The following is a 24,378-nucleotide window of genomic DNA, read 5'->3' as shown; positions in this document are numbered from 1 at the left end:
TTTTTCAAAAATCAAGCTTTTAAGTATATAGAAGCCAGAAACGTGGAAATAAAGTAAAAATAAGATCAGGTGTCAGGTAGACACTAAAGTTAAAAGTCCCAAAATAACTTTTTATTTTCCTCAAACTTCTTTGAATCTGAAGTTTAGATTCTATATATGTTCTGTCAAAATGTAATTGGAATACATTTACTAATCTCATAGTGTTTCTAATTTAGATTTTCTTGTTTTAATAGTGCACTAGTAAAATTGATGAATAAATCAATAGAGGGAACAGCAGATGATGAAGAGGAGGGTGTAAGTCCAGATACAGCTATCCGTTCAGGACTTGAACTTCTTAAGGTATTTTTAAGCAGTAAACAATTTTTTCTCCTGGATATGCAAAAATCAGGCTTATTTCATTGGGAATTACCCAAAAGATTAAGAAATTGTGGTAGAAATCATTTTATAAAAATGTTTTATGTGTGTTTTGTTTTTTTCTTTTACTATGGGTTTTTTGTTTTTGTTTTGCTTTTGCCATTTAATTCATCATTTGCATGCGCGCTATGCTTTTAACGATATGTGTGCAGTAACCTAAGAACCTTCCTCTGGGGTCGTCGGACTTCCCACAGACCATCATGATATGATAGCATCTGATCATGGGATTTTTAACCAAATGGTAATCAGAATATATACCAAAGGAATTCAGAGAAGTGAGCAAAATTAGTATGGTCCAGGTCAGAAAAGGCCTCCTGGACAAAATAAAACGTAATCTAGGGGGAGCACAGCATCATCAAAGAGGATGAATAATGCTTGGCATATTTTGGGGATTGTTGGGGAACTAGTCTGACTGGAAAAGAGGTTTGGCTTTGGAGAAGAGTGGCAGACACGGTTGGTTCTAGATTGTGAATGGTCTTTGGAGTGAGATGGTACTATCAGGCACTTTTAACCTGGCTGTTAACATGATACAGCATTGATAGAGCTTTTATTAAATGGTGTAGAGAGGGGAAGAAATGAAGGGCAAAGAGACATTTTAGACCACTATGGTATAAACCAGGTAAGAGATAAAAAGAGTGATCAGATGGGACTGGAATGTTTTTAAATATCATTTCATTGAAAGTATTGGTATGATGGTTCATGAGTAATAATTTTATTTTTAATAGTTGAATTATATTTTTAAGTAGTCCTGAGTGAAATCACCTTTAAGGTACATATATTTTTGATAGGTTTCTTGATTCAGATTTAGTTTTCATTTTAAAACATCATAACTAAATGTCATCGCTCTGACCTTCACTAAGTAAGAGTATTTCTCCACTTGCTGCACGACCCATTAAATAAACGTTTATTGACTAAGTTAAGGAAGAGTACAGGCTTGATTACCCGCCTCCATGCTTCCCAACTTTTAACCTTGTACTTGCTATTACACTTACTGAATTGTTTCCATTCTGTGGAAGGTAAACTTTATAGACATGTCATATCTAATGTGCTACAGATTCCTTAAGGATAGGCTGGGCTCATGTTTTAATAATTTTGTATTTCCAATATCATAAATCCTAATAAGTGGTAGGCTCTCAATACGTGTTGAAAAAGATTATTCTATATTTTGATTTGACTTGATTTTGGAAGTCACTTTTTATGTTTGGACTTACCATAAGACAACTACTTAGCTGAATTGATCTGACAGCTTTCTTAAATAAGGGCATAATTATGTATAAAGTTCACAATAATGGCTTGTTGATAGGTACAATGAGTGAATTTTTGTGATGAATATTACTAAAAATATTTTCTCATAAAATGTCTTTCTGCCAGTCAAATAAAGCTCTGAGTTAGCATTTTGAATACATCACACATTAAGTATGGAACTTTTATGTTGTAGATACATTCCTGCACTTTAAAACCATACATTTTTATTTATGAAACAATAGTAATTTTTCATACTGAAATATCACACTCTGTTTAAAAGGTTCTACATTTTCTGCATTCCAAGTGGCAAATTAGAGGAAGAGGTAAAGAAGAAAATAGGGTAAAGGCTGTAAATCACCTGTTTTAAGAAACTACGTGGAAGCTACTACATAGTATTTCTAATTTCTCATAAGTCACAACTAACTGCAAAGGAAGCTGGGAGATGTAATCTTTATTCTGTATAGTCAGCACAGTTAGTCCATAATTTTTTATTTTATTTATAATAGAAAATAATTCTCTATTCTTTTATCTTCTGGGTTAAAATTATTTCCATACTCTTAAAGCTGTATCTATTCCTCCAGGTTCTGTCTTTCACACATCCTACCTCGTTCCACTCTGCAGAGACATATGAGTCCCTGTTACAGTGCCTGAGAATGGAAGATGACAAGGTAGCAGAAGCTGCTATACAAATTTTTAGAAATACAGGCCATAAAATAGAAACAGACCTTCCCCAGATACGATCGTGAGTATATTTTTTTCTCATAATAAACACAAAAGTTTTCTCTAAGTGTGGGAGCAATGGCATTATCATGTCTCATTCATATGTAGGAAGATAGGAGAGAGAAAAGATAACTTGCATCTAGAAGCTAATTTTCTGTACCCTTCTTTATTTTGCCCTTTCCCTGCCTTGTCCACTCCCCACCTTCCACCATTAGAATATAGGCAGCAGAGGAACAAATGGAAAGTATTGCTTATAACAAAGTGATTTTTAAATATTAATATTAGTAACCAAAAGTTATCACAGAATTTAGTATTTTATTATATTTGTGATTAATTTGTCTTCCTAATCTGTGTATGTTCATCTTTTTCTCTCCAATTTGATTGTAAATGCCATAGTTAGAACCTTCATATCCCACAAAAGAGTGGGGATAAATAAATAGTGTGCTTAAATATTTATTTGGTTGGTTAATGGCAGTGGTGCTGTTTCCCTTTGATCTTTCATTCTAGATTACCTCTTCTCTCCTTTGCCCTATTAAGAATGAAGTATATTTGTGTGTTTCCACTCTGGTGTCTTAAAGAGGTTTCCTTAAGGCTAGACTTAGTGCTGAGAATTTATATTTAGATGTAAGATATGTGGGAGACAGCTCTTGGAAGAACCCGTAGTTGATGTTTGGGTATATACAAGTAATTCAGGCTATATCCAAGTACAAACTAGTTTTTCTTCACAGGGTAATAATATTTCAAAAGGACTCATTATTCCTAAAGTTTTTATTTAATTTGTGAGCTAATAGTTTTAATTTGTGAAATAATTCAATATTTATTGTACATTCTCTTCATTCTCAGCGCTGTAACTGGCTAATATAAAAGAATTACCAAGGTCAGTCCCTGCCCTCAAGGAGTTTATAGTCTAGAGATGATAATATTTATGTATGTACATTATAGAAAAGATCATTGACACAAGTAGGATAAAGTTTCTGGTGAGTTTTTCAAGGTAGGAAAACCTATACATTTTTAAAGGCAAAGGATTTATTCTTAAAGGAATTCTTCCCCAAAGGAAACAGTAGAAAAATGGCTATAGGTAGAAGAATTAACTTTGGAAACAAGAAATTATACTTCTTGCTCTTAAGACTAATACTGAAGGAAGGAGAGAATCACTGGAGAACAGTGAAGGCCAACATTGCAGACCTCAATAATAACCTTGAAGGCACCCTTGGATTATAATACTCTTTTTAAAAAAGGAGAAAAGATTAAAGTTGATTTGGTATCATCATTTCATTAGGCTAAGAAGAATTAATAATACAATTAACAATGGTTCAATGAAAACTGTATTTTCCTATTTTACTTATTGGTGTTAATTTACAGACTATTACTCTGTCAATGAGTTTGTAAAAGAAACTCAGTCGGAGGATATTTGGCATGGAAATCCCTATTTCATGATTTGTACCATGAAAATGAAGAGAAACTTGAAGGATATTCATATATCTCAAATTAGGCATATAGGCATATTTCATAATGCTTTGCAAATATTGTGTTTTTTACAAATTGAAGGTTTGTGGCAACTCTGCATAGAGCAAGTCTGTTGGTGCCATTTTTCCAACAGCATGTGCTCACTTCATAGCTCTGTGTAATAAACATTTTAATTAAGGTTTATACAGTGTTTGTTGTTTTTTTTGTTTTTTTTAGCATAATGCTATTGCACATTTTATAGACTACAGAATTGTTTGAGCATAACTTTCATATGTACTGGGAAACCAAAAATTTCAGGTGACTTACTTTATTGCAATATTCGCTTTATTGCAGTAGTCTGAAACCAAACCTGCAATATCTCCGAGGTATGCCTGTATTGATAAGCATTATGTTCTAGTTTTTTGGTTGAGGTGCATGACCTGGGTCCTGGGGTATTACTCATGATGTCTAGCTCCCGTTTATGGGAGAACCCTTTGCTACCATGACACATGATACCATTGACCTTTATACTCTGTAAAAATAGCATCTTTTTAAAATTGTATTAAATGTATGACAAATATCATCCCTTAAGTTTTTCTTTTGTTTTATAGATTTTCTTTTGATTACAAAAATATCTATACATTCATTGCAAAAAGCTGAAACCCTAGAGAAACATAAAAGAGCCACTGTTAACATTTTGAAAACTTTTTTTCGGAAATATGTTTGTCTGTTTAACATGTATAGGTTCAAATAAACGTGCTGTTTTCTTCATTTCATTTAACAAATTATTTCCCCACATCATCAAAATGTAATGCTTTAAGACGGTAATATGTATTTCCGTATTGTCCAACAGAAAGGTGGTATCAGTTTACTCTTCAGTGTCAGTATAGAGGTTAAGAGCGTGGATTTTGCAAAAGAAATGCCTATCTTCACGTCCCAACTCCACCACTTCCTAGCGCTGTCACTTTAGGATGCTTAAATAACTTGTGCTTTAGTTTCTTCATGTATAACCTCTTTGTGCTTTAGTTTCCCACATCTGTACGATGACTATGATGCTAGGCCTCTTTGGGTGGTTTTAAGGATTACTTGAATTAATCCATATAAAAGAATAATTTATTAGATGTTTTTATTAATCTCTAACCAATATATGTCTGTATCCTTGCGCACTTCTCTCACCAGTATCATCTGTGCTTTTTGGTAAAACTTTTAAAAGTTACTGTAAAAGGAACATGGGAAATTAGAAACATGGTCCAAAGAAATCAAGTTTTTTTTATTGTTTTTTCTTTTTCAAAAAAAAATTAGCTGCTTAGAAGGTAAATATAAAGTATGGCATGGCACAAGTTTTAGATGATAAATTCAGATTGACTTTCTTTGTTCCTCCATATTCATGAGGTGGCTTCACAGTGAAAATTGTCTCCCAAAGTAGCCTTTTTCTTGAGGGTATGTTATTTCTTAGGTTATATTGGGTGCCAAAGACAGCAACTTTTAATAGATCAAATTTTAATATCCAGATATATAAGGGAGAGGAGGCAGGAGACAACCAAAGGGTGATTTGTGAGCTTGTTATAAGTATTTATGATTTTTAAATATTAATATTATGTATGTATTAATATATATATACACACAATTGATGTTATTTTTTTACAGGACTTTAATTCCTATTTTACATCAAAAAGCAAAGAGAGGTACTCCACACCAAGCAAAACAGGCTGTGCACTGTATACATGCCATATTCACAAATAAAGAAGTCCAGCTTGCACAGATCTTTGAGGTATGTATGATTCATAGGGTGTATTTATGTTGGTCTTACAACTGCTGTGGTTTTATGAAGCTTGAAGCTAGAGTTTTTTAACTTTTGTAGAAATACTTGGTCCCACAGTGAAATGTAAATAGTGTGAGAACAGGTAAACTGTCTTTCTGTATTCACAGTGCTTGGATTAGGTTATGTGTTGGATTATTTCATATTGAAGGATAGTTGTGTGTGTGTGTGTGTGTGTGTGTGTGTGTGTGTGTGTGTTAGGACATTACCTTACTTTGTGAGGGCAGGCAGATTTTGTTTGTGTTAACGCAGTTTTATTGAGGTATATTCACACACCATAGAAACCATCCAAAGTATGTAATCACTGGCTCACAGCATCATCACATGGTTTTTCTTTATTATTTTTCTTTCTTTTCTGGAGTAATGAAATGTTCTAAATAGGAACTTGGGGATGTTACTTAACTTTTAAGCTTGTTGACCCAGTGGTCAATTTATCCTCAACAAATGTTTACTAAATGACTTTCAACCATGCACTTTAAAGTATCTCACGGCCCTACCTGAAAATTAATGTAGTTTTCCTTTCCTTATATATAGTCCTAAGCCTGATCCTGCCACTAGAAAGATAAAACTGTTATAAATTGGGTACAGTAGTAACAAAACCCCATAAACTCTTAATTTTCTATGGTTCAAAGTATTTTTTTAATTCAATTTTATTGAGATTGTTCACATACCATACAATCATCCAAAGTGCACAGTCAGTTGCTCATGGTACCATCATACAGCTGGGCATCCATCACCACAATTAATTTTTTTTTCAATTTTTAGAACATTTTCATTACTCCAGAAAAGAAATAAAAACAAAAAAGAAAACTCAAATCCGCCCTTACCCCTAACCACCCCCCCTCCATTATTGACTCATAGTATTGGTATAGTACATTTGTTACTGTTGGTGAAAGAATGTTAAAATACTAACTGTAGTATATAGTTCGCAATAGGTATATTTTTCCCTATATACTCCTCTATTATTAACTTCTAGCTACAGTGTCATCTATTTGTTTAGATCATGAAAGAGATTTCTGATATTTGTACAGTTAATCACAGTCATTGTCTGCCACAAGATTCACTGTTGTATACATTCCCATATTTTAACCTCCAACTTTCCTTCTGGTGACATATGTGACTCTAAGCTTCCCTTTTCCACCACATTCACGTACCATTCAGCACTGTTAGTTATTCACACAGTAACATGCTACCATCACCTCTATCCATTTCCAAACACTTAAGTTCAACGTAGTTAAAACATTCTGCTTATAATAAGTAACCGCTCCTCATTCTTTAGCCTTGTTGTATATCCTGGTAGCTTATCTTTCATGTCTATGAGTTTACATATTATAATTAGTTCATATCAGTGAGACCATACAATATTTGTCCTTTTGTGTCTGACTTATTACACTCGATATAGTGCCCTCAAGGTTTCTTCATCAACCCGTTTTTTTTTTTTTTTGGTTGGTTGGTTGGTTTTAAGACGGTTTTGTTCACCTACCATATATTCCATCTGAAGTGAAAGATCAGTTCTCTGTATAATCACGTATTTATGCATTCGCCACCATCACCACCGTCTATATGAGGACATCGCCATTTCTTGCACAAAGGAGGAATAGTCAAAGAAGTTAGAGAGACAAAAGAAAAAGAAGACAGAAAAAAAGAATGACAGCTAAAAAGCAACAAAAGATAGAATTAAAGTATAATGAAAGAGTCAGACAACATCACCAGTGCCAAGAATCCCATACCTCCCCTCCCTTATGTCCCGCTCTTATAGCATTTAGCTTTGGTATATTGCCTTTGTTACATTAAAGGAAGCATAATACAATGTTTTTGTTAGCTGTAGTCTCTGGTTTGCATTATTTCCCCAATACCACCCCATTTTTAACACGTTGCAAGGTTGACATTCATTTGTTCTCCCTCGTGTAAAAACATTTGTACATTTTATCACAATTGTTGAGCGCTGTAGGTTTCACTGAGTTATACAGTCCCGGTCTTTATCTTTCCTCTTTCCTTCTGGTGTCACACATGCTCCTAACCTTCCTCTTTCAACCATACTCACATCATCTTTATTCAGTGTACTTACATTGTTGTGCTACCATCACCCAAAATTGTGTTCCAAACCTCGCACTCCTGTCTTTTCCTATCTGTCTGTAGTGTTCCCTTTAGTATTTCCTTTAGAGCAGGTATCTTGTTCACAAACTGTGTCATTGTCTGTCTGTCAGAGAATATTTTAAACTCTCCCTCTTATTTAAAGGACAGTTTTGGCAGACATGGGATTCTTGGTTGGCGATTTTTCTCTTTCAGTATCTTAAATATATCTCACCACTTCCTTCTTGCCTCCATGGTTTCTACTGAGAAATCTGCATATAGTCTTACCAAGCTTCCTTTATATGTGATGGATTGCTTTTCTCTTGCTGCTTTCCGGATCCTCTGTCTTAGACATTTGACAATCTGATTGTTAAGTGTTTTGGCTTAGGTCTATTCAAATCCATTTTCTTTGGGGTACGGTGCATTTCTTGGATCTGTAATTCTATGTCTTTCATAAGAGATGGGAAATTTTCATTGATTATTTCCTTTATTATTCTGCCCCTTTGCCCTTCTCTTTTCCTTCTGGGACACCCATGACACATACATTCATGCACTTCATGTTGTCATTCAGTTTCCTGAGACGCTCATTTTTTTCCATTCTTTTCCCTATCTTTTCTTTTGTGTGTAGGATTTCAGGTGTCTTGTTCTACAGTTCCTGAGCGTTTTCTTCTGCCTCTTCAGGTCTGCTGTTGTATGTCTCCATTGTGTTTTTCATCTCATGCATTGTGCCTTTCATTTCCATAGATTCTGCCAGTAGTTTTTTCAAACTTTCGATTTCCACCTTTTGCTTGCCCAGTGTTTTCTTTATATCCTTTATCTCTTTTGCCATATCTTCCCTGAACTCGTTGACTTGGTTTTTTAATTGATTTAGCATATTTCTTTGAAAATCTTTAATTGTTTATTAAAATGAAACAGTAACTCAACTGTATCTTAATATAGGTGTAAGCTTGTTCCTTTGGGCCATATCTTCATTTTTCTTGGTGTAATTTGTAGTTTTCTGTTGTCTAGGCATCTAGTTTCCTTGGTTACCCCAATCAGATTTTCTCAGACCAGAACGAGTTCAGTTCTCAAAATGGGTCTATATTCAGTGTCAAATTTCCCTGAGGGTGTGTCTTAGAAGACTGACAGACTTCGCCGTGAGGTCTCCAGCCACTGTACTTTTCCTAAGCTGCCCAGCAGGTGGCACTTGTCAGCCTGTCGCTTCTGACTGGTGTAAGGAGGTGTGGTCCCTTTAGTTTCTGTTTTGGCTGTTTTCCCCCGGGGTCTGTGGTCTGAGTTCTGAAGGGAAGGCCGGCCCTAGAGCTGGGTCCCACCTCCTTCTTAGGGAAGATACACCACCTAGGGAGTTATCTTCTGTATTTGAATTGCTGCTTTGTCTCTCTGACTCTGTTAACTCCACCCCTGTCTGAGTCAGAGCGCTGGAAACTGAAAATGCCTGGGACTCTCTCCACTGAGCCACTCAGGTTGAGAGAGAAAAAGGGAAAGAAAGCCCCCTTTCAGAGCCAGTCTATGGCCCCCCAGTTTCACCCATCAGTGAGAGAAAGCACCTAGTCTTCTGGGCTCCCTCTCCTGGGGCTCATATTTTCTGGCTCTCAAAGGTCAGTCATCTTTAAAAGCCTCTGTATTTTTTTTTTTTTCTTTTTTCGTTTTTTAATTAATTTTGTGTGTTTTCCTGTCAGCCCACCTATTCTCCACTGGGAGCAACCTCAGGGTACTTTGCTGCTTGTTCGGGGTTTGTCTGTGTTTGTAGCTGTGTTCATCAGTCCACATCTGTTAATTAAAACTCCAGTTGGAGCTAGGCTGAGCTATATTCTCTTGCTCCAGAAATGCTGCTTTCTCCCACAGCAAGGTCTTGTAGCTCAGCCTGCCATGGGAGGAAGGGAGCCTCTGGCATGAGTCCACAGTTTTTACTTACAGATTTTATGCTGTAATCTCAGCCATTCCACCCAGTCCAGGTTGGTATACAATGTGTGGACAGTCACGGTTGTCCCCAGCAGTTGTTCCAGATTATTTACTAGTTGTTCCTGGTTGTTTATTAGTTGCTCCAGGGGACTAAATTCCACAACTGTCTATGCCGCCATCCTGCCCCTCCTCCCTTGGTTCAAAGGCTTTTTAAGCATTCCCCGTAAGATAAGAAATCCACCAGCATAGCAGACCTATAGTTGGATTCAGCTTGAAAATAACACTGATTTGATGAAGCAGAAATGATGACATGATAATCTACTTCTTCTTGCTTCTAGTTCTCCCTCTTTCTTGGGCTTTTTTCTTTTTTCTTTTGTCTTTTTTCCACCTTTATACTTTCAATCTTGTTAAATTTCAGTAGATGAAATAAGAACCAAGTGAGTGATGTAGCTGAAATCACTTATGATTAGAACAGGTTGGTATGGCCATAAATTCAGGAGGACTTAGGAATATTCGTTGTTGCAATAGAATGTCTAGATATTTAAAAGCAAGCTGGTAATTTTGTCTGTTTTATTTTTGTAGCCACTCAGTAGGAGTCTGAATGCTGATGTACCAGAACAACTTATAACTCCATTAGTTTCTTTGGGCCACATTTCTATGTTAGCACCAGATCAGTTTGCTTCCCCAATGAAATCAGTAGTAGCAAATTTTATTGTGAAAGATCTGCTTATGAATGACAGGGTAAGTTTCTAATGTAATTAAATTTAAAGTCATGAGATTAAGGCTGCTTGTATCTTCATTTATCCTAGAAAGGAGCATTTCTGCTTCTCTCTATATATAATTGTTTTGCCCTTTCAAATTATTCTATATTTACCCTCCTTATTTCTTTATTTATTTCCTTACTTATATTTCTACATAACTTCCTGGCGTCAGGATTGCTATTATTAGAACTTAGTATTCAGAAAAGAAGAAATGAGAACTTAAGATGGATGAATAATGAAGTAAAAAATATAAGTTAAAAATTAAGTACTTAAGAATATATAAGTAAATCTATATTATATATTATTATATATATTTAAAGTATTATCCTAACGTTTCAAGGACAATTTAGAATTTTCTGGAGTGCTAGGATTTTGTTTTATCAAATTGGTTTCTTTCAAGTAGACTTGAATTTGACTAGCTTTTTGAAATACAGTTATTCTGCACTTTAGTACTAGATGTGTTTATTGTATTTTAGATGTTGAAAATTGTGTGTGCATGTTCTGATTGATTAGCTTTGGGTTGGAGTCCAGGAATGCATAGTTTGAAAAGGCTCCTCAATTGATTTCTGAAACACTCTGATTAAGAATCACCTCTTTACTAAATCGACCTAAATAAAGGGTTATTCCGTGAAGGCACAGATCAGTATTAACTGCAGGAGCATTATAGATACCCTTTGATTCAATGCTAATTTAGCTAAAATCCAACTTATCCAAATAATTCCTTAACCCCCTCCCACATGGTCCAATAGTCTAGAGCACTTAATATCAGAAACTTAAAAAAATGATAATCCTTTCTTTCCTACCTCCCTTCACTCCCATTTTGGATATATTAGACAAAGTGGAAAGGCTGTATGTGGTCGAAGTCTCATTTCCCACTCCCCACACCTAAACTGTTCCTTCTGCTCTTGGCTGGCAACAAACATCCTCTTTGATGATTAATTGATTGTTGCTTGGTCCTATTTTAAGATGTTTTTTCCTAAGCAGAGAAATTGAGTGTAGTCTGAGCAAGCCAAGTACCCTATAGCAATTTTACCCCCTGACCAGACCTCTAGTGATACTGTTCTTCCTTCTTCATTTACTCCCTACCCTAACTCCCAGTTTTTCAGAATAAAGTCAACCCTTTTCCTCAAGGCTGTTAAATCATAATGAGGGGCTTGCCTCTTGTTGGCTGGTTTTCCTGATGAGGAGAGATGTGGGGTTTGTTATTTCTTCAGTTGCTTTTTATTGCTTAAGAACATTAAGTTTAATACTAGGAATTAAAACATTTTGTGGCCAGGTTGTTCTAAACAATACAGTATTGTTTTTGCTGTCTTGATAAGTGTATGTGTTATTTTTAAGGCACTGATATTTGATTTCTTTTCCTTATCTAAACCCAAACTAATACAAATTTCATTAAAGAACTCCCCATATTTGGGAAAATGTACTAGTCTCAGCCCAAGGGTGATCCCATCATAGTGATAAGTTGCACTTGACCTATTTATGGGTTTTTTGTTTTTTGTTTTTTGTTTTTTTTGCTACAGAATTAGCATTTGTTGGCATTATTGTAGAAGCAACATACTTTATGGAATATGACTTGGTATTATCAGTGGTAGAGCTGAGTTTAATGACTTTCCTATAGGTTTTCCAGAGCATTGCATTGTTTAGCATGGAAAGCTTAATGAGCAAAATGTTTTCAGTTTTTCTTTCAGAAAGTTAAACTTATTTCAATTGTTGATAGTCCACAGGTGAAAAGAATGGAAAATTATGGTCTCCAGATGAGGAAGTTTCACCTGAAGTACTAGCAAAGGTAAATTTGTGTAGGCCTTGATAACCTTTTTGTTGAAATAAGGAATGATCATCATTATCACTTTTACTTAAGTTAGTAAGTATTTTCCAATTAGGTACTTTATTTTAAAATCCACAGTAAAAAGTTGATGGTTTTTCAACAAGAAATTGTTGTCATTTATTTATTTATGTAGAAATATATATCAACTTCTTATATCAGCATCTTCTTTAGACCTTCTTGTCTGCTCAATGAGGCTGTTTTGTTCAAAGGTTGTGTTTCAGTTTGCTAAAGCTGCCGAAATGCAACATGCCAGAAATGGATTGGCTTTTACAAGGGGGTTTATTAGTTTGCAGATTTACAGTTCTAAGGCCATGAAAATGTCCCGATTAAGGCATCAACAGGTTGATATCTTCTCTGAAGAAAGGCCAGTGGCATCTGGGATTCCTGTAGCATGGGAAGGCAATGGCCGGAGTCTGCTTGTCCTTCTCTCCTGGGTTTAGCTTCTGGTTTCTGTGGCTTTCTCTAAAATGTCTCTGGCTTCTGTCTTAACTCTCTCCAAAATGTCTCTGCCTTTTATCCTCTCATAAAGGACTCCATTGAAGGATTAAGACCACCTTGAATGGGCTTGGAATAGCCTAACCAAAAGTTCCCACCCACAACAATGAGTTAAGAGAGCATAGTGTTTGTGGGGCACATAATAGATTCAAACCAGCACAGGTTGTAGTAAGTCTTAGTGCTCAGCGGCACCTCAAATGATTGGTGGTGTATCCTTACCACCACCATAAGCACGTCAGTGTTACTTGGCAAGGATGCTTTCCCCAAATTGGTGACTTTTGAGGGACGTAAATTGTACCTCAATAAGGCCAATTTTTTAAATGATGGTTTTGGCATTTGAAACAAGAGATTGTATATCACCTGCTTTAATAATCTGTTTCACTTTGTATTATAACATAGTAATTACATATTCCATCAGTTCCTTTTTCCAGGTTGTCATTAAAGATAGTAACTAATGTATGGATCATTTTGCTTGCTATAACATAGATTGGTAACAGTCTCTTGAGTACAAGCCTCCACATAATTATGAGATCTCCTAGTGTTTTTGATCAGAATGTTAAATGAGACAGATCAGACTTTGATGCTTTCTTCAACATGCTTTTTTCAGAAGCCATAAAAAATATTAAAGCCTATCTAAATGGTTATTTTGATCAGTGTAGCTTAAATAATTATCTTTAAATTATGTATTTTCAAATAATTTAAATATCTTGGACAAGTGGTTAAGTGTAAAAAGCATGAGTTCTAGAGCTAGACTTTGGGCGAGTTATCTACCTGTGTGTCTCAGTTGTCTTATTTATTGGAAATAAGAATACCTCCCTCTTAGAGTTCTTTGGGATATTAAATAAATTAATATATTTACCTCTCTTAGGAAAGTTCCTGGCACAGATTAAACATGGAATAAATGTTAGTTCTGATTGATATTGCTATTCTCCCAGAGATTTGTTTAATAAAATGTGCCTGGTGGCAAGGATAAGTAATGTAACACTTAATTTTTCCCTGTAATTGGAAATTTAAGTTTCTTTCTTTTTTTAGCATGTTAATTTTTTATAGGTACAGGCAATTAAACTTCTGGTAAGATGGCTGTTGGGTATGAAAAACAACCAGTCTAAATCTGCCAATTCAACTCTTCGGTTATTATCAGCAATGCTGGTTAGTGAAGGTGACCTGACAGAACAAAAGAAGATTAGGTAAGATTTTCCTTCCTTCCAGTTTTTTTGGCTCAAAATTTTGGGTAGAATTTATATTGGGATTATTTATCTAGTTAATACTTGATATTACAATCACACCATGTGCTTTCAGGTCAGATCTTGTGTATTTACTTGGTGTTTACACCTCTTATAGTATTTTTATTTTAATAATATAATTTTATCTTTCTTTGATTTTAAAGACTATTAGCTTTTTCCAGTGATTTTAGTTACAATCAATATCATCTAATGTTAGATTTGGCTTGAGCATTTAGTTCAATTAAACAGACATTAGGTTCCTACTCTGCAAAAACACTGTGGTAATCATTGGCACAAAAACAGGTAAAACTCAGTCCCTGCCCTCAAGGAGCTTATCCTGTAATAAAGTTATTGAACAAGTGTAGTGCTTGAGGCTATGAATAAAAATTCCAGTGGAGGTTCAGAGAAGGTAGAGAGCTTCCCTGGTGGTTTATAGAAAAAAAGACTATAAAAATTTCTATAAGTACACCCCTCCCCAAAACAAATTTCCATTTCTACATATTTTCACTTTTAAAATCTGTTAAATCACCTTCTTTTCTTTCTGTTCCTTTTAAAATGGGAATAAAAGCCCAGTTTTTTTTTTTCATGATTTTTGCTTTTTTCAAATTCTTGTTATTTTAGGGGCCTGGAACAACAGAGGTAACTAAAGAATTCTACTTGTGATACATTCCTACTTTAAAATTTGTAGTTGAGGACAGAGTTTTAATCATTCATTTATGCATTTAGTATTCATTGAGCACTATCATATATCAGGTGCTGCTAATAAGTTTTTTAAAGGTACAAAAATCCCTGCCTCTGTGGCATTTGCGGTCTAGTTTGGCAGATAGAAAATAAACACTTGTAATATATGGTGTTGAGTGCCTTGATTAACTGAAGAAAACCATGGAAAATTATTTTTGTCATAGACTAAGCTGTAGGTAGCGTTACATGAGAAGATCGATGAGAGCTGAGTTAGGGATAATAAGTAGCTTTAAATTGGGGGAAACTGATATATGGCAAAGGGTTAATAATGAGCTCTTAAAAAAATCAGTGAAAAATAGTCAGGATCCTCAATAAAATGAAGACCACCAAGCATCAGTTTACCTGGGGAAAAAAATGTTTAACATCACTAAATCCAATAAATAAAATTGAAACAAAATTAAATACCACATTTGCCTGTTACTAGCAAATTTTTTTATTATTCATTTTATTGAGATATATTCACATACCACACAGTCATACAAAACAAATCATACATTTGATTGTTCACAGTACCATTACGTAGTTGTACATTAATTACCAAAATCAATCCCCAACACCCTCATTACCACACACACAAAAATAACCAGAATAATAATTAAAGTGAAAAGGAGCAACTAAAGTAAAAAAGAACACTGGGCACCCTTGTCTGTTTGTTTGTTTGTTTCCTTCCCCCACCTTTCCACTCATCCATCCACAAACCAGACAAATGGGAGAGTGATCCCTATGGCCCCCCCCAATCCCACTGTCCCTCCTCATAAGCTACATTTTTATACAATTGTCTTCAAGATTCATGGGTTCTGGGTTGTAGTTTGATAGTTTCAGGTATCCACCACCAGCTACCCCAATTCATTAGAACCTAAAAAGGGTTGTCTATATTGTGCGTAAGAGTGCTCACCAGAGTGACCTCTCAGTTCCTTTTGGAATCTCTCTGCCACTGAAGCTTATTTCATTTCCTTCCTTTTTTTTTTTTTTATCTTCATTTTATTGAGATATATTCACATACCACGCAGTCATACAAAACAAATCGTACTTTCGATTGTTTACAGTACCATTACATAGTTGTACATTCATCACCTAAATCAATCCCTGACACCTTCATTAGCACACACACAAAAATAACAAGAATAATAATTAGAGTGAAAAAGAGCAATTGAAGTAAAAAAGAACACTGGGTACCTTTGTCTGTTTGTTTCCTTCCCCTATTTTTCTATTCATCCATCCATAAACTAGACAAAGTGGAGTGTGGTCCTTATGGCTTTCCCAATCCCATTGTCACCCCTCATAAGCTACATTTTTATACAATTGTCTTCGAGATTCATGGGTTCTGGGTTGTAGTTTGATAGTTTCAGGTATCCACCACCAGCTACCCCCATTCTTTAGAACCTAAAAAGGGTTGTCTAAAGTGTGCGTAAGAGTGCCCACCAGAGTGACCTCTCGGCTCCTTTTGGAATCTCTCTGCCACTGAAGCTTATTTCATTTCCTTTCACATCCCCCTTTTGGTCAAGAAGATGTTCTCCGTCCCACGATGCCGGGTCTACATTCCTCCCCGGGAGTCATGTTCCACGTTGCCAGGGAGATTCACTCCCCTGGGTGTCTGATCCCACGTAGGGGGGAGGGCAGTGATTTCACCTTTCAAGTTGGCTCAGGTAGAGAGAGAGGGCCACATCTGAGCAACAAAGAGGCATTCGGGAGGAGGCTCTTGAGCACAATTATAGGGAGGCCTAGCCTCTCCTTTGCAGCAACAGTCCTCCCAAGGGCAGATTCCGTGGTAGAGGGCTCAATGCATCAAACCACCAGTTTACCTGGGAAAAAAAAATGTTTAACATCACTAAATCCAATAAATAAAATTGAAACAAAATAAAATACCACATTTGCCTGTTACTAGCAAATTTTTTTTTAAAAGCAACCATTGCTCAATGGGTTCAGAGAAATGGTTTCCCTCAGTACTCCTGGGAGTATAGATTGGTATAGTCTTTGCAGGACCGTTTGGCGTTTTGTGTCTCGAGCCTTAAAAGTGCCCAAATCTTTTGGCTTTATTTTTACAGTCTTGGAAAAATAAAAGAATAATACAAAAATATACATACAAACATGTTCTTCCAGCATATTTTATCATTGCAAAAAATAAGGGAATGGTTATTATGGAGCACTTATATCATGGAATATTAGGCAGATTTTTTTTTTTTTTTTTTTTTTTTACATTTTTTTTTTTAATTCAGTTTTATTGAAATATATTCACAAACCATACAGTCATCCATGGTATACAATCAACTGTTCACAGTATGATCATATAGTTATGCGTTCATCACCACAATCTATTTCTGAACATTTTCCTTACATCAGAAAGAATCAGAATAAGAATAAAAAATAAAAGTGAAAAGAGAATACCCAAACCATCCCCCCATCCCACCCTATTTGTCATTTAGTTTTTACTCCCATTTTTCTACTGATTTTTTTTCAATTTTTTAACTTTGTTTATCAAAAAATTAAAAACAAACAGGCAAACAACAACCAAAAAAACCCCACAACATTTCAAACAAAGCAATGGATTAAGGAAAACAAATAACCTAAAATAACTACTTTGCTTCCAATATGTTCCTACCATACCCCAAGAAAATTAATAAACCATGTCCAAACAGAGGAGTAAGAAAAACAAATAATCTAAAATAACTACATTGCTTCCAACATGTTCCTACCATACCCCAAGAAAATTAACAACCCCTAAGAAAACAAAGGCATAAGAGAAAAAAAAAACCTAAAATAACTCTATTGCTTCCAACATGATCTTACTATATCCAAGAAAGTTTACAAACCATAATCATTCCTGAGCATTCCCATAACATTGAGATTACCCTCCATAGTTTATCTGTTCTTATTAGATTATCATTCCCCCTCCACTAATTGGTATCTCTAGGTCCCCTACATTCTACAGTATAAAACATTGTACATTTTTCACAGAATTCACATTAGTGGTAACATACAATATCTCTCTTTTTGTGCCTGGCTTATTTTGCTCAGCATTATGTCTTTTTTTTTTTTTTTTTTTTTTTTAATCTTCATTTTATTGAGATATATTCATATACCACGCAGTCATACAAAACAAATCGTACTTTCGATTGTTCACAGTACCATTACATAGTTGTACATTCATCACCCAAATCAATCCCTGACACCTTCATTAGCACACACACAAGAATAACAAGAATAATAATTAGAGTGAAAAAGAGCAATTGAAGTAAAAAAGAACACTGGGTACCTTTGTCTGTCTGTTTCCTTCCCCTATTTTTCTACTCATCCATCCATAAACTAGACAAAGTGGACTGTGGTCCTTATGGCTTTCCCAATCCCCTTGTCACCCCTCATAAGCTACATTTTTATACAACTGTCTTCGAGATTGATGGGTTCTGGGTTGTAGTTTGATAGTTTCAGGTATCCACCACCAGCTACCCCAATTCTTTTTTTTTTTTTTTTTTTTTTAATCATTTTATTGAGATATATTCACATACCACGCAGTCATACAAAACAAATCGTACTTTCGATTGTTTACAGTACCATTACATAATTGTACATTCATCACCTAAATCAATCCCTGACACCTTCATTAGCACACACACAAAAATAACAAGAATAATAATTAGAGTGAAAAAGAGCAATTGAAGTAAAAAAGAACACTGGGTACCTTTGTCTGTTTGTTTCCTTCCCCTATTTTTCTACTCATCCATCCATAAACTAGACAAAGTGGAGTGTGGTCCTTATGGCTTTCCCAATCCCATTGTCACCCCTCATAAGCTACATTTTTATACATCTGTCTTCGAGATTCATGGGTTCTGGGTTGTAGTTTGATAGTTTCAGGTATCCACCACCAGCTACCCCAATTCTTTAGAACCTAAAAAGGGTTGTCTAAAGTGTGCGTAAGAGTGCCCACCAGAGTGACCTCTTGGCTCGTTTTGGAATCTCTCTGCCACTGAAGCTTATTTCATTTCCTTTCACATCCCCCTTTTGGTCAAGAAGATGTTCTCCGTCCCACGATGCCGGGTCTACATTCCTCCCCGGGAGTCATATTCCACGTTGCCAGGGAGATTCACTCCCCTGGGTGTCTGATCCCACGTAGGGGGGAGGGCAGTGATTTCACCTTTCAAGTTGGCTTAGCCAGAGAGAGAGGGCCACATCTGAGCAACAAAGAGGCACCCGGTAGGAGGCTCCTAGGCACAACCATAGGGAGGCCTAGCCTCTCCTTTGCAGCAAATTAGGCAGATTTTAATTGGACATTAATATATGTAAGTTCATAATTTATAGCTAAATATGGTATGTTTCTAATTTTAAGAATATGTGGAGCTAGTCTGTATTCATAAAGATCAGAAAAATAATAAATTTTAACCAGTCATTTCTGGATAGTAGAATTACCAGCAACTTTTAATTTTCGTCTTTACTTTCTCTTTTTTTTTCTAAATTTTCTGTCAGTTGAGATTATATTGCATTTAATAAGAAAAAGTTAAATTTTTGTGTAGTATAATCTCATTTAAAATTTAAAATTATTTTTTAAATAACGTGTATGCATATGATATTTGAAAATGTATTTTCCTGCATCAACTCACTCACCTACAGTTACAGATTGATCAGGGAACAGTTACCATCAATTTTAAGTGACCCCCTACATCATAATACAAGACTTTCAGGCTGTTCTAACCCTTCTTATTTTTTTAATTTCCTTTAGTTATCTGCTCGTGGTCTTTCATTCTTTGATTTTGATCCCCTTCAGATAATAGCATGATAATTAACTTGGGCTTTAGAATCAGAAACGTATGCAACATTACACTCCATTTAGTACTATGTTACCTTAAATAGAGTACTTAACTTTTCTAAGCCTCAGTTTCCCCATCTTACAGGGCGAAAATTAAATTAGATAAAGCCTGTAAATTAATGGTTTGCACAGTACCTGACAGGCTAAGCACTCGAATAATAGCTGCTGCTTTTTTCATTACTGAGTCGTCTGCTTCAGAAACCGTTTGAGGGTCCCTGGTTACCAGTGCTCACTATAACAATCTTACAGTCTAAAAATGCCATGTTTCCCCCTTTTGTTCATTAAGCAATAGCCTCTCTTGCATTCAAGCCAGCTTTCCATATGTCCTAGTCTTCAAGATATCAAAGTCATGCTGTGTTCTACATAGAAGTTGAAGTAAAGAGGCCGTCCTTGCTCCCCATTCATTGTCACACTTTACCTTTTGGAAAATAGAAGTCCAAGGTGTTGATGGTGGCCAGCTGTGCTCTTACATTCCCTTTCATTCTGCAAAAGCAAATCCATACCCAGGGACCAGTACCTGAAACAGATGCTGGCAAGGGCTCTAGATCCTTTTTTTTTTTTTTTTTTTTTTTTTTTTATTTACTAATTTTCTACAATAAATGTGTATTCCTAATCCAAATGGTTCTTCATAATGTTGGCAGTTTGGGTTGTGAGAGTAAGCAGAGGTACTTGGCTGTGGTGGAGGATCTCAACCAGAGCTTAACTAGAAAGTTAGACTTATTAGAAAATCACAGTGATTTGAACCCTTTTCCATATGTTGAGCTCAGGGACTCTAAGTAGCTTTCCCATATTTGTACTTACATCATTATTATCATAAATCATCCTAAAGGTATTACACTCAAAAAGGGATCAAAGCATTTTTGTGAATGATAATAGTTATAGGAAATGTTTGTTTCTTTTTTGTTTGTTTATAGTAAATCTGATATGTCTCGCTTGCGATTAGCTTCTGGTAGTGCCATAATGAAGCTTGCTCAGGAACCTTGTTACCATGAAATTATCACCCCTGAACAATTTCAGCTCTGTGCACTTGTTATTAATGTAAGTAACAATCTCATGTTTGTTAATTACTTAGCTTTCAAAGTTAAATACTTTTATAATAAATATAAAAACTGGATTTTTATTATTATCTATTCTAACCTAATATCTCCCAAATATTGTTATTCATTCCTCCAATATAATTATGGTTTTAAAAAGTAAAAGACATTAAAAATATCTAAACTGCTCTTTTTATACATGTTGTTTGTAAAACTTTTTTTTAAAAAACTAAACTAGATTTTTCTTGTGATGACTTTAAATGTACTAACATTTTATGTTTTTGTGCTGTTGTAGGATGAATGCTACCAAGTAAGGCAGATATTTGCTCAAAAGCTACATAAGGCACTTGTGAAATTACTACTCCCATTGGAGTATATGGCGATCTTTGCCTTGTGTGCCAAAGATCCTGTGAAGGAAAGAAGAGCACATGCCCGACAGTGTTTACTAAAAAATATCAGTATACGCAGGGAGTACATTAAACAGAACCCCATGGCTACTGGTAAGTAAGTTTGAAAGTTGCCATGTGTAAATAAGTCTTGTCCATCTATCGATTTTTGTTTTTTAAAGTTTCATATACTTGTATTATAGTTCATAATACCCTTGAGAATTTTATAGTATGCTTCCATTGTTATGATGTACTTAAATGCTGCAATTCTTATTTCTGAATCCTATTTTATACTACCTAAACATGTTTTAGAAAACTGCATTTTTCTTGTGGGATTAGTAGTGTGGCTTGAGTTGAACACATTGCTCAGGTGCAGTAGTGTGGCTTGATTTGAACACATTGCTCAGGTGCCAGAGACCAGAGAATCATTTTCTTTGTTTTACCCAAGGTCCCACCGTATAATCTTTTTTTTGTTAATAGTTTTATTCACGTACCAAACCATATAATCTTAGTTTATCCTTTGGACTTTAATAACTATCAAAATTGAAATTTCAGTATCACTTAGATTTTATGTTTAAAAATAACATGAAAAATCAGAAGCTGGGATGGTTAGAACTCAAAGATAGAAAGGGATTTTACAAATGCCATTATTATTATTGTTATTATTGCTTTCATTTTAGAGAAATTACTATCACTGTTGCCTGAATATGTAGTTCCGTATATGATTCACCTGCTAGCCCATGATCCAGATTTTACAAGATCACAAGATGTTGATCAGCTTCGTGACATCAAAGAGTAAGTCATATTGTTTCTCAAGAATTCTGAAGATTATTTTTAATCTTTTTTTTTTTAAATGTTAAAATGTTTCCCATTGGTCATATTAGACTAAAAACCTTTTCATGTTTTCTTTTATGTATTGTAAATTGTGTATTTTGTCTTAGAAATTATTCTCATTTAATAAGTTCTTGGTTTTTGTTTTGTTTTGTTTCTTCGGTTTTTTTTGGGAGGGGGTGGTTTTCGTTTTTGTTTCTGTTTTTCCAATTGTTTGTTTTTACTGTTTCCATTTAGCTGCCTGGTTATTTAAAATAGGTTGGTTAGGTTATTTGGAGTTATGCTTGTTTAGTTTTTTCCTTCATTGTGATAAAATGTACATAAAATGTGCCATCATCAATTGTAACAAATGTTCCACGCCAATGAAAGGTGCTGGTGTAAGGTGGTGTATGGGAATCTTGTATTTTATGCATGATTGTTCTGTAAGTCCACAGCTTCTTTAATAAAAAAAGGGGGGGGGGGTGCACATACAATATTCTGTAGCAGCACTATGGTAATACAAAATTAAGATTTGTTATAGTAGTCACAGGGAGATTTTATCACCAGGAAAAAACAGGCAAGTAAACAATTACAAAACTCTTGTTCAGGAATTGTTATGTATGTAAAATACAAGTTTGCATATGATGCAGGGTGAAAGACTGAAAGGAGGCTATGATTGCCTACAACTGACGTATAAGAAACTTTAAAGCAGTTTTTATTTTCTTTCCCCATTGCTATGCTTTTACTTTGCACTTTTAAAGTGGTACTTTCAGCTTATATTTAAAGTATTATGATTTTTCAATTTGGGGCATTAAGCCTTATCCCCAATCCTATTTAAGGTTCTGTTCAACATTTATCTGCCTCCTGGCTTTTACTCAAGCACCGTACAATTTAAAGGCTTGTCATTCCGTTCTTGTTGCTTCCACCACATCATTCTCATGATGTTGCCCTTATATTTCAAATGCTTAAAAATGTCTACATTTTAAGTTTTTCATTAGAGCTTTACTGATTAGATATGTTTTAAGAAGTCACAAAATTAGATTTCAGGAGACATAGGTTCTAGTCCCAGTTACATAGCAAGAACTTTCTCTGGACTTCAGTTGCCTTGTTTGTAAAATGCAGGATTTGAAATAGACAATTCCTAAAATGTCTTCCAATTCTAAATTTTTATTATTTTGTTTGCTTAAAGAAAAATAACTTTCATTTAAGTATTTTCCAGAAAGTACTTTCATAAAACAGAAAATGATGTCCTTATTTGCCTAAAAACAGAGGGTTTATGTTGGAGGACTTTTTAGCTATATTCAAATTGCAAGGCAGTACATGAAGGAAGGATTAGACTCAGGAGAGGTACCTGTGATGTGGGAAGAATACTGAAGTACATGAACTTACTGGAGTTAGAATTAAATTCAGTTCTTATTACATTTTCTTCTTGGTATTATAGTTTTTCCCTTGTCTAATTAAGATAGTGGCCTAGTGATCTTTTGTTTTATCTAGCATACAACATTTTTTAATATCTTTGAACACTTATTTTAAGTTACCATGTAAATTTGAAGTGTTATATAGTATGTTTTTAAACCTGTGGTCATTTAACTTTGTAGAAATTAGTAACTCTTAACTGTATCCATAGCAATATATTTTAATTCAGTATATCATACTTTAGTCTTTTATAATCACTTTTCTCCTTTATTGTTTAACTATTATATTTGGTATGAAAAATGAGAAAATCGATACCTACTTACTGAAGGTCCTCCAGGCTTTTAACAATTTAGTCTATATCTTCCCAGACTTCTTTCTCTTCATTTGTACACGCCTTATTAATGAATATTTATTCATAGCATGTGCCGGTGCTATGCTAGGTCCTTGAGACATAAAATGATACAATATCTGCTTCTAAAAGGTTTACAGTCCAATGAGAAAGGTCAAGATGCAATTATAATATTGTGTGATATGTGCTCTGCTATTGTGGGGGCACCCAGAGCAGGGCATACTCACACTTCAGAGGAAATGAGAAGTAAAACATAGGAGAAAGAAGACAATCAATAAAACAGGAATTCTGAGTGTCGACTTCAGAAAAATCACTAAGGGACACCAGGATTTGCTGTAAAGAATCAGAAACGAGAATCAAAAAAAGGACCTAGATGACAATATCAGAGGGGTAAAAGGAATAGCTGTAAAGTATGGTATTAAAGAAAGAAAATGTATCAAGGAGGATGAAAAGGTTAGCGGCCAGCTAACGTTTATTGCTTGTTTACTATGTGTCAAGTATTCTATAATTATTAATTCATATAATCCTCAAAACAGTTCCTATACGTGATTATTTTTCTTGCTTCTGTTTTACAAATGAAGAGACCACCAAGGGTAAGATCACTCATCTAGTAAGTTCCCTTTGAATTTAGCAGTGGTAACCTTGGCAGATGCAGCTGCAGTGAAATAATGGAAGTGAAAGTCGGATTGTCCCAGGATAAGGAGTGGAACTAATGTAGACAAATTTGACAGTGAGTAGAAAACAATATGAGGTCTCTAGAAAGAAACTAGGAGATGGGGTGTGGTTGCAGGTAAAGGAAAGAATGGAATAAATTGAAATCTCTAAAAGGATGAATGGATATTATCCTCAGGAAATATAAAAAGGCAAGGGAGTAAAATAAAATTAGTTTTCCAGGTTTGGCATTAAAAAGTTGAGGAAGTC

At 34.9% G+C, this 24,378-nt stretch overlaps 1 protein-coding gene across 4 annotated transcripts in view; it reads left to right on the top strand.

Annotated features, from left to right (window-relative positions):
* The window catches only part of PDS5A (PDS5 cohesin associated factor A), a 188,076-nt gene that overhangs the window by 127,228 nt on the left and 36,470 nt on the right, over positions 1-24,378 (top strand). For all 4 annotated transcript variants that reach the window (XM_037829628.1, XM_037829625.1, XM_037829626.1 and 1 more), the window contains 9 exons: positions 234-339; positions 2,241-2,401; positions 5,473-5,596; positions 10,202-10,360; positions 12,098-12,166; positions 13,751-13,887; positions 20,377-20,500; positions 20,792-20,996; positions 21,563-21,677. In XM_037829628.1, the coding sequence (XP_037685556.1) occupies positions 234-339; positions 2,241-2,401; positions 5,473-5,596; positions 10,202-10,360; positions 12,098-12,166; positions 13,751-13,887; positions 20,377-20,500; positions 20,792-20,996; positions 21,563-21,677 (1,200 nt within the window). The remainder of the gene's footprint in view (positions 1-233; positions 340-2,240; positions 2,402-5,472; positions 5,597-10,201; positions 10,361-12,097; positions 12,167-13,750; positions 13,888-20,376; positions 20,501-20,791; positions 20,997-21,562; positions 21,678-24,378) is intronic.

This window comes from Choloepus didactylus, chromosome 3 (assembly GCF_015220235.1).
Source record: "Choloepus didactylus isolate mChoDid1 chromosome 3, mChoDid1.pri, whole genome shotgun sequence".
In the NCBI taxonomy this organism is placed as follows: Eukaryota; Metazoa; Chordata; class Mammalia; order Pilosa; family Megalonychidae; genus Choloepus; species Choloepus didactylus.
This window is presented reverse-complemented; position numbering and strand designations above follow the sequence as displayed.